General features: G+C 32.3%; 1 protein-coding gene across 1 annotated transcript; it reads right to left on the bottom strand.

The window, feature by feature from the left end:
* Positions 1-192: 192 nt before the first annotated feature.
* On the bottom strand, positions 193-10,759 carry LOC132753869 (chromosome partition protein Smc-like). Its single transcript, XM_060744410.1, has 9 exons — positions 10,678-10,759; positions 8,574-8,656; positions 7,110-7,178; positions 5,909-6,086; positions 4,077-4,848; positions 2,943-3,061; positions 2,353-2,425; positions 1,127-1,790; positions 193-331 (listed from the first exon to the last, which is right to left on the bottom strand). Exons 3-9 carry the CDS (start codon positions 7,175-7,177, stop codon positions 193-195), a joined length of 2,013 nt encoding a protein of 670 aa, XP_060600393.1. The 5' UTR covers position 7,178; positions 8,574-8,656; positions 10,678-10,759.
* Positions 10,760-11,940: the final 1,181 nt, after the last annotated feature.

Genomic DNA, 11,940 nt, shown 5'->3' on the forward strand with positions numbered 1-11,940 from the left:
TAGTATATGTAATTATTTATTGAGAAGTATTTTTTCTGATTTTAATAGAAAACTTCTGCAAATTAGTTTCAATGAAGCATTTCAATTTTGCTCTATTATCATAATTATGATGTTACTGGGAATCATAACCAAATTCATCAATAGCCATATATTCATATTCATTACCATGCTCTCTTAAAATGGGAATTTATATTAAAGGATAGTTATAAAATTACCACTGTCTTTCCACTTTTTCTCTCCCTTGGTGAGAATGGCTGGCTTTGAATTGAGACTTTCCACTTCTGACTCATCGTCCGTCTCTATAGAAATAACAGTGTGAGGAGCTTGTGAGCTGTGAAAATACACAAAGAAATAAAATGATATACATATCTTTATATGTCAGTAGATCTGATTCGATATATCGGTATTTCAATTGGTGTGATTTGTTATGAAATGAGAACAATTAAACAAACAAGTATTCAGTGAACTTGATTTCAGAACCAGCAGAATTAAAACTTATTCATTCACCATTGATAAAAGTATAGACAAACTGTTGTAAAGATATATGCCAGCCCGCATAGCTCAATAGGTTAAAGCGCGAGACTTGTTATCTCGACATTGTGGGTTCGATTCCCGGACTGGCCAACTAAAATTACTAATCAGTCTTCCGGTTGAGACCTTCAATCAAAGTCCTGTGTATGTTTGCTTTAACACTTGGCATGCTAAAGTACCAGCAGAAGCTCCTGGAATTTGGGCATCTTTCTGTACCTGTATTTTGCACTTCAAAACTTCAAACATCTAAAATGACTAACACTCTTCTGAAGGACTCGCCCATATGGGCAAATAGTGGCAAGTAAAATTAAACTCAAATACACACACAATATTAACATAAGAATTGCTAGTTAAACACAGCACTGGTGCAAGGGCACAAGCTTAATTAAGAATGGACTTTTAAAAGATAAATTTTATGTGCTCATGTATTTGCAAATAATCCCAAATATTTCCAATCACAAAATTAACCACTTATACAGTATAAGCCAAACTGATGGAACACAAGCAAAAAAAAATTAAATTAAACATTCTTTAAAGAGTTTTTAACTGAAAACAGTAATTTTATAGTACTCTATGAGTGATTCGAAGTTTTTACCTGCTTGCACCATCTTTTTTGGATGAATCTTGTGAGGATTTCTTTTTATCATCACCATTTCCAGATCTGCCTCTCCTTCCATTCTTTTTATCTTTCTTCTTCTCGGAAGCATCTGTATCATCACTTGTAAAATCATCAGAGTCATCACTTTCTTCAGAATCATCATCTGATGATGAGTGCACTCTCCTTTTCTTTTTCATTTTTTCTGAGTACAAGCTTTGGCAATGCCTGACTGGTCGTCTTCTCCCCCTCACCTCTCTCACGTCCTCCGATACCGAATCACTCGGATCAGAGTCACTATCCTCACTTTTGAAATAATCACGTGTACTGTTACGTTTTCTGATATAAATTTTTCTCCCCTTTCGACCAAGTAACTGTTTGTTTCCACGTCTTTTACACATTGCGCTATTATTTGAATTATTTCGCTTGGGCTTCGGTCTTCCACTGCTATTACCGGAATCGTTTCTATGACGTTTAGAAGAACCGCTTACGCTAGAGCTGAAACTTCCTCTCCGTTTACGACATCTGGAACAATGACTGGTTTCATTTTCTACATCAGTGACGTCTTCGGCTATACCCAGGATTTCTCTCAGTACAACAGCTTCTGGCTCAGCTGGTTTGTAATCAAGTATTGTATTCGGAGTGCTTTGAAGTTCAGCATCTCCTGTTTAATAATAACAACGCTGTTACGTGAATGATGATATATTGGCCGATAAATTAAACTAATACAACTTAGAAATTTCCTGCAACCCTTGTCCAATGAAATTGAAAATAATGTTGGCTATGATATGCTTTTGTAATTAAAACACTGGAAAGTTGTTATTTAACAAAACAATATAACAACAAAAATATATAAATATCTAAATTTGGTACAACTGCATCAACAGTCTAACTTGGCTATTGAAAAAGAAAAGGCATTCATTATTTTTTAAAAGCAATGCAAATTTCTTTTAAAAAGCTGTGTATTCACATATTAAATTGTTCATTAATTTGCATGAAAAACTGTTCTAAATGAGGGAATGGCCAATGCACAAAATCATTGCTAAACAGTTATAAAACAAACTATTAAATAAAGCTTCACACCCTTTAATATACATTGTAAGATAAACAAGAGTCAGTAAAATATCCCCACTTTTTTTAATAATTAAGCTGAGAATGCATTTATGCATCATGAAACATATGGATTATATTTGTTAGTTTGTTGTTATGTAAATAACTTTTCTTACCGTTCTCTTTCTTCACTCTCACATGCTTCAAAGATACCACAGTACTTATAGACTTAACATCAAAATCTGTAGCCTGTAAAGTGAAAATTACATAAACAAGTTCACCTAAAGTTCAAAACATCTGTCTGGGCTTGAATTTTATGGGGGTTTTTTGTCATCACAATTTTATTTATAAAAACCTTTAAACTCATAATTAAAGCTTAAAATTTGCAATCAAGTTATTCTTTTCTTTTCAATAACAATGAAATTTCTGGCAGTTCTAGTACTTCAATGTCCAGGATAGTGAAAATAAAATATTGACAAAATCGTGAAAAAACAATATCTCTACAAAATCTGAAAATAAAATATTTATGAAATCCCAAAATAAATATTTACAAATAAAAGAGTCAATCCTAGCTATAAATATTGTTTTCTTACTACAAAATGACTTTTTTGGAAAAAAAATTGTCTGTACATGTTCAGATACTTTACTCAAATTACTGTAAAAATATATCGCATCTAATTACAGATTTCGTGTAATTTGTGATTTTTATTGTCATGTGATAATACATGTTCCACTATCTAATACTGAAAATATAATAAATGTTTACCAGTTTGCCCCATAATGCAACATTCACATCGCATCCGTTCTCGTCTGTTATATTTATAGATCTAAATTGCGTATATTTCATCTCTAACTTCCAGACACCTGTCACAATCCCAACAACATCTGGAGTGAAGAAAAAAAATCTGAATATTGCATTCATTTACCACACTGTTTGTAATCAAATAATTAACCCTTTACCTCATGAGCATATTGTAAAAAATGGCCGTTTTCATTGAAAAGCCTCTTGTTACAAGTTCAAACTGCTATGATACTATGGAAAATAATTCAATACTGATGAAACTTGGCACAAATATTGACTGGACCATAGCCTGTGTAACATGCTCAGTCTTAAATTTCCTGTTATCATCATTCATGGCATCAGGGGGACGTCTCAAAATTGCCAAAAATCACTATTTTGCATCGGTTTTTTCCATCAAAACTAATTTCAAAGTGCTGCAACTTTTTAATGGACTGAGATAGAGTCAAAGGCTTTTCAGCGCTGGTTACACGTTCCCTTACAATTGACCTGAGGCCATTTTTAAATGTCACATGTCCAAAATTTTCTTTGCGACCCCTTGATGTACTTTTTGAGAGGGGGTGGCACCAAAAAAGTGATCACTTTTTTATCAACATTTCTCAAACGAAAAACAGTGTTTTGGGCCTAAATAGGGTATTGTAGACTGTTTGAGGCCTCAAAAAGGGGGGTGTGTCAAAAAACCTGCTGAATGTAAAGAAATGTAAGACATAGTTCTCTAATTAACCTGCTAAATTTCCTCAATGAACCTGCAAGACAGTAAACCAGCAGTTTTAGCTTAATCTGGCTCTATACTGCTGGCTAAGGCCTTCCAATTTTGGTTTTAGCATTGCAAGGGTGAATTCAATAATGTCTTATCATTTTAAGATAAAACAAACATTATGAAGGAAGGGAAATGATAAATATTACTCAAAAGAAAAACAAATACACTCCTGAAACAATGCTGACTATAATAAAAATATTCAAGGCATTACTAGTCCTCATTTATGTTTTTACGTTCACTTTTAACTTGCCATCCATCCATCCTCTTTTGCCCAATGAGTAACACTTAATATGTTATGTACTTTATAACAAGAAAACTGATTAATCAGTAAGCCTACTTACCCACAAATGTTTTACTGACATGCCTTAACTGTGTAATGGGGGTAAAATGACTTGTAGGCTTGCTGTCTACATCTTTACATGTAACCACAGTTCCTGACTCAAGATGTATTTCATAGAAATACTCTTCATCCATATCATCATCTTTATTTCTGTCATTTTTATCATCATCTTTCTCTGCTACAAGGTTTATTTCATCCTCTTTCTTTGGCTCATTTTCATCAATGATTTTATCAACATTTTCCTCTATATTTTCTATCTTCTTTTCAGTTTCACTTTGTAAATGCCCTTGATTTTCATCTATCTTCCTTTCTTCTTCACTTTGTACTTTCCCATCATTATCATCTATTTTCCCTTCACTTTCATCTATCTTCCCTCCATTTTCATCTATCTTTTCCCCATTTTCATCTACCTTTTCCCCATTTTCATCTATCTTTTCCCCATTTTCATCTATCTTTTCCCCATTTTCATCTATCTTTTCTCTTTTTTCATCTACCTTTTTCCCAGTTTCATCTATCTTTTCCCCATTTTCATCTATCTTTTCCCCATTTTCATCTATTTTCCCTTCATTTTCATCTATTGTCCCTTCATTTTTGTTTTGTATCTTTCCATTTTGATCTACCCTCTCTCCTATTTCAGTTTCTGCCTTTCCATCAGTTGAGTTGTCATCATTTTTATGCGTGATTTTCTCTATTTCATCCAAATTATCTTTTGCAGATTTATGTGGATTCTTTTTTATATGTTTTACCAACTTTCCATCAGATATAAAGTAAACCTGAAATAAATCAGCTCAAATTTAACATGAAATTTGTTTTAGCACCAGTTTTTTCACAGAATTTCAGACACTTACCGGTACATACATGTATTTTCATATCATAGATTCCTAATTTCTATTATTGTATAAAACCTGTGTCTTCACAAGTAATCGCTCACTTTTCCACTTACTGGTAGTCAAGCAGCTGAAGACAAATGGCCTGACTACCATCCTTACCATCATAAAAAGAAATGTACTACACCTAGGACTGTAGCTTATGAATACCAAACTAGCTTCATTCAAGTTAAAGGGACTCCACTGAGGTTTTTTGACACAAACTAATCGAAAATATTTTTCATTTTACAATATTTTTTAACTGGATGTAGGTCTTGTCTACAGAACTTCAGATCATTTGCTCACTCCATTCCCCAGGAATAATCAATTTTGTCATGCAAATTGACCCCCAAAATGAAAAGTGTTGTACTAAATTGGCCAAAAATCATGTAACAGTAAATATTCAATTTAATATCAAGTATATTCATTTATATGTTATCTATTGCATATTTTTCAATTTTAAGTACACCAGTTGATTTATGAAAGAATTTCAAATTTTATAATTTTAGGCTAATGGAGCACAGTGGAGTTCCTTTAAAGAAATGCAACTTGTCTTGATACTGTGAAGCAAAAGCAAAATTAAACTGAATTTTTAAGTAGAATTTTAAAGTAAAATTCAGTCCTATTTAGCTCAGGAAATGAAAATTGTCATTTAACAACTTAACATTTTGTGACTGACAGTTTTAATATAATTCTTAATTTTTTTGCTCCAATTTTACTTTTCAAAGATTTCAAGGCATACAGCTTTAAATTGAGAATCTGGCACAATGTTCATCATCATCATCATTATTATAAAACCTAGAGATAGAAATGACACTTATTTGAGCTTAATATACCAGTAATACATAATATCTCAAAAATATTAATTATCAGGAATTGGATGGATTGTAATATTACTGGGTAACCATTTTACATGTAACATAATTCATTGGGGGAAAAATAGAGGGACTTGCTGTAAGCTTAGTACCTTATCCTCCTCAAATCTGTCGAAGAATTTATGGACATTCTGACTTCCATATGCGAGCGCATCAATCTGCCCAGACTTGTCTTCAAGGACAACTTTGAAATATTGTGTCCCATCATCTGACCTTAACTTTCTTGATTTACTTGTCACCCTAACACAGATCTTCCATCTCTCCTCAAAACTGAAATATATCATTAAACATCATCAGTATTTTCTTGTAATTCTTTGCTAAGGTTTAATATAAAAGTAGGCAAAGCCTTTGAACAGGGAAATCAGATTAAAAAAAAATTCTACTCATTTTTTATTTACTTTTTTTCTTTTAAATGTGTCATTTGGTATTTCATGCACCACTTCTGTTTTCAATTGAAACACCGCAGAGCCAAAAGCTGCAACTGTTCCTTTATCAGAATACCTGGCTGATTATCATTGGTTTACATTAAAAATGGCAGCGCTAACCTAGAAATGACACTGAAAATTTCACTGATAGGTATGGAAATCTTGATCTTTTTTTCATGGTTTTTTACACACCTGTAGTCTATAGCCGGGCAAGCCAAGTCACAAAATATGTAACGATTTAACCTCTACACACTACAGGTTACATAGAGTCATTAAAAAATCTGGCAGCTTTTACAGACCAAAATAATCTGACAAGTAACCAGAATTTCAGCTTCCCATATTCACTTATTCGAATAAGACATATTCAGGAAACATTTCCAATATTTCAATAAATTTCTGCATTAAAAGTATTTTAACAAAAGATGAGCATAGTATATCTTTAAACACAAAAAAATCTTTCAACATCCTCTAAAGCTTCTGTAGACAAAAGGACATTATCAATATTTTGCACAAAAAAATTTGATCTTTGTAAAAAAAAACATTTTAATTTTGTGAAGGTTTCTAGCATTTTTTCACTAAGACACATTTTAGTTATACTACAAAAATAATCATCCAAATAGATTTCAGTTGAGAAACTTACAACTGAAGTGATTTTGACTGAAAAGTGCATGCTCTATATTTAAACCTTACCTTAAACGAACCTAAAGCAATAAGTCTATGCCAAATTTAGTATTGTCTAACCAAGTTATATAATGTTGGCTTTAAATTTTCATCTTGATATCACCAATGCTGGACAAGTCAAATTAACAATTTCAACAAGGTAAAGGTTAAAATGTACTGGTAATGTGGAACAACATTGTTTTCATACCTTTCACTACCTAGACATGATATTTGAGTAATTTCTGGTTTCACTAGGCACAGTTCCTCATCTGACATGCTGAAACAAAACAAAATCAAAGGTGAAGTTAAAATTTTCACATTTAATTTATACAAATTGTAGGACTTCATTTTTTTTATTTATTCATTTTTTCTTTTTTTTTTTGATTAATTGGGTTTGGTTAATACAGAATTTATTTTTAGTTTGATTGTGTAGGAAGCTTAAAGCTTATAGACACAATCTCAAATCTACTCCTGGAACCAGCCAGTACTGAACAAGGAGTGTCAAGTGGTTGGGTTTAAGGTCACACTAACACAGAATTGGTCATATAGCAACTTTCCAGTTTTACTGGAAAAAGACCTCAGGTAACCCCTCTGTACATTGTTTCAGGTAAAAAGGTACCTGAGTAGAACCACTGAAATTCCGTCATAACTTTCTCACTTGTAGAGTCTGTCAATAGTATGACTTCAAAACTCACAAAAATATGTAGTCTTCAAAAATGCTTATGAACTTTCTAAACCTTTATAAGCCCTCCTATCTCGGGATTCCCAGCTGTGCATAACGTCTTTGTTCTCAGATTGTCATATATTTGGAAAGGCCAGTTATCATTTTAGGGCTGATCCTAATTCAATGCAACTGTTGTCCTTTTTTAATAATAATCTTGTCATAAGTTCAGATGCTTAAACTGACAAATCAAAAGGAAGGAAACCCTAGATACTCCTCCATGTATTAATAATGTAAGTTGTACATGTATGAACCTGGGTGGAAACATAGTAAAAATATATTGACATGCCAAAGCTGGATTCTTATATATTTTTGTTCTTGTTCAGAATCTTTCTTCCAGAGGCGAGATTTTGCCCATACTCAAAATAGCACAATATCTCGCCACATAGCACAATAAGGTGGTCCCACAGACCTTCCATAAGTTGTTGGACAAACAGCTTTCTAATCTTGAGACAATATTTTGTCCCTGGTATGATTGGTTTATACAGAATTTATTTTAGTTCGATTGTGTAGGAAGCTTTAAGCTTATAGACACACTTTCGAATCCGTTCCTAGAACCAACCAGTACTGAGCAATGAGTGTAAAGTTTCTTGCTCAAGGAAACAACGACTTGCCCCTGATGGGGATTGAACCCATAGCGATCATTAGATTACTAGTCCGACGCTTTAATCACTCGGCCATGTCACCACTTTTTTTCACCTGGTATGATTAACAGGGGATACAGTCAGTTACTTTTAACTTTCAGCCAAGATAGGGTCCCTTGAAATTATATTGCCACTTTTCATTCAAATAACAGCAAAATCTGTATTACAATGTATGTGTATCTCTAATTTCAAAAGTAACAAGGCATGTATCATTGTATGTTGATAAAATATTTCTCAATTATGTACAAGTTTATTTTACTTGCAATCAAATGTCAGATCATATGAACATACTAAAATTAATAAGTACCTTTATTTTGACACTGTCAGCTCTGTGAATCCTAGTAACTTTTCCACCAGTTTTAAAATTGATTCAATATTGGCAGGTATGTCCTGTCAAGAGCGAAAAATATAACAGATGTTATCATAAAAACATCATTATACCCTTAGGGTATCATCACCTTAGTCTCCTTCAGCTTAACAGATACAGAAATAGCTGGGATTTTTACAATATTGAATAATATTTACTTTAATAAGAAATATATGATGTTGTAATAATCATACATGTATATAGGTATAAGCCACTTCTAAAAGCCTTGCAGTTAAGTTAAGCTTGACCATACCTGTCAGAGTCATGTAGCGTTTAAAAATTGGCAATGCATTGCAGGTAGGGAAGAGCGGATTTGGATGGCATGACTCCACATGAAAATTTTAAAATGCTAAGTCTATTTTAGAGTGATTTCCTTGACAGAACCATTCAATAATATTGTGAGCATACTCATTATTACTCTACAGTAACAACACCTTAATTTCAACACCCCTAATGAAATTTTTAGCATAAACTTCATTCACTACCTGTATATATTATATTTCTATTCTATCAAAGCTCTATGTTGACTTTGCCTATAATGCATAAAATCTACATTGATATTTATCAAAATTATCTCAATTTAATTTTCATTAAAAATTTAATGGTGTAGTTATGGTATCATCAGATTTATCACAAAGAGATTAAAAGTACAATACACAAACTTTGTAAATCTGTAGTAAATTATAGTAGTAGATTTAGTGCAGACAACATTATGTTATAGTCAATGCATTTCTGAGAATATAAAACCATGTTTTAAAAAGCATAGATCTAATGAAATGGTAGGTGTAAAGCTTTTCAACATGTTGAAATAAGTAATCAAAAAAATTTAAAATCCTTTGATGATCTTTGAGGAGGATTGATACTTGATATCATATTACGGTCTCGTCAAAACTAACAACAATGCCGTTGAACTTAATAGTAGAAACGTTTATACTACTTATTATATAGCTTAGCTAAAGTTATATCTCTTCAAAGAAAAATGAATGGTAAATGAAGAATAGATTTGTTATCTTTCTGATTAAACTATCACCAGCTACTTCATTAGACAGTGAAAACATGATGAAGCTCCCCATATATGTGCAGCATTAGTTACTTATATAAAACTAAAAGATGTGTCATGCTCTTGCGGCACAATAACTTATTCAGAGATATCTACTAGTGTCTGTCCGGTAACATGAGGTTAAGATTCAGATATGAGTTATAGTGAAGTAAAACAATTTTAGGAAAAAATTTGCTTGTGTAATCAGCATGTGTTGACAAAAACAAAATATGATGTAAAGAGCACAGCATTTCATGTGCATTATTTAACGAAGTAGGTTATGGATGCATATAATATATATAACCAAAGATAAACTATTTCTTAATTATTATGATTCAAATGTTAACATAACTTCACAGATTAAATGCAAGCCATCTTAAAAAGTTTTATGGGTCATCCCGCCTGTTTTTACTGAACTGATGTTGATCTTCTCACAAGATCCGGTTGAGGTACAAATCCTTTTAGTAAATGGGTCAAGTGTCAAAATTTTAGTTGATTTTCAATATTTATAGATCTACTTCATAATCGCATATAGATCTACCAAAAAAAACAACTGAAGAGGATTTAAAAATCTGAGAGTTTTCACATTCTTATCAAATCACGACACTGGGTGTGGGGAAATATATTCAAAATCTATAGATCTAATGTATTAATTATAAATCTGCAGTTATTGTCATTATAATTTTTTAATTAGGTCATCTACTAAAAGCTGAAAAAAGACAAAAATGAACATTTCACTGTCACAGATTTTCTACTTCAATGTTTCATGTTTACATTAACAGATAATTTATCACTCAATATCCAAACGTGCAAGCAATATCAACGTCAAAATTGGAAACCCTCAGGATTTAAAAAAATACCCTCGCGAAATCTAATTACAAATTGAATATTATAAACAAGGTCAGTACAACATTTATTACAAGTACCTTTGTCCAACCAATTGTTCTTCTGTATTATTTATTTTGTAAATAAAGATAAAAAACTCATAAATAAAGTTAGTCTTACATGGTTACAGATATCTGCAATTCAATTTGACATCATTATTTTTCCAATTTATGACGCTTACTTTGCAGTCCGATTAGTCAAAGGGAGACAAATCTTAAATATGCTGAATCAAACTCCTCGCATCGGTTACATCCCTTTATATGTACACTAACGCCGAAGAATTAAAGATCCTGTAACAATTTTTTGTTTGGTTTTGTATCATAAATGTGATGCTCAAATTAAGATTTATCAATCCTTTAAGTTCTAAAAAGCATTATTTATAAAGATATTACCGAATTGAACATTTCATGAAAATAAAGGGAGGTAATAAAAAAAAAATTTTACGCGATCCTTGACCCGCGTCCGTGATCCGTGTCCGGTGCATGTCCGTGAGTATTATTCCATAGGTACGTATTATTTTCTATAAACTTTTAATTGTAGTATAGCGAACAGATGATATTTATTTGTAGAATATGATATTATAATTCTATTTTAATACCAAAACCAGTTGTAACGTCAAAGAATAAAGGAAAAAAACACTGAATACCAGTTAGGTTTTTGGATAACATCTCTTGAGCAATCCACGGATTTATATTACATATAATATAAATCCGTGAGCAATCGAAGACCAGATGTTGTTTTTTTTTAATCTGTCATTGGTGCATCATAAACTTATAGGTTCTCCCACACTACTTTGATGAGCTCCTTTCGAAATTGATTAAGTATTTAATTTCGTTCGAGGCATTTGGTCGCGACGAGACATGTCCGTTACCCGTACTGTCCGCGTCCGTGAAAAATCGCTCATCCTGCGAAACGTCGCAGGTGCCGTATCGGAAGCGAATGGTAGACGGACAAAAGGAATAGATTCAACGTATTCTTTGATTAGCGAATCGGTAGCGGACACGGATGACGGACGCGGACCACTGATCACGTATCAATGGAATAGCAGCCTTAATGGAATAGCGGCCTTTGTCAAACTTTTCAATAAGAAATGAATGCATATGTTTTAATGATTACATATAATATGTAAAATATTTGCAGTACATATTTTACATATTCTACATTATTTGAAAATCGTTTTATAAGCATAATTATATACATATATATAATTTCACTTGAGTGTGGTATGCAACCTCAATTACAACAATGGGTGATCACTGATCACTACGTAGAGATCGATGCTGAGTTTGCATTTGCTTGATGATTGTCTCCCTTTCAGTAGGAAATATTTCGTGTCATCGCTTATTCGTGGGAAATTTGACATAAAATATTTTAATAATGTCT

Source organism: Ruditapes philippinarum, unplaced genomic scaffold, assembly GCF_026571515.1.
Source record: "Ruditapes philippinarum isolate M1 unplaced genomic scaffold, ASM2657151v2 ctg3770_1_1_1_1, whole genome shotgun sequence".
NCBI classification, from domain to species: domain Eukaryota; kingdom Metazoa; phylum Mollusca; class Bivalvia; order Venerida; family Veneridae; genus Ruditapes; species Ruditapes philippinarum.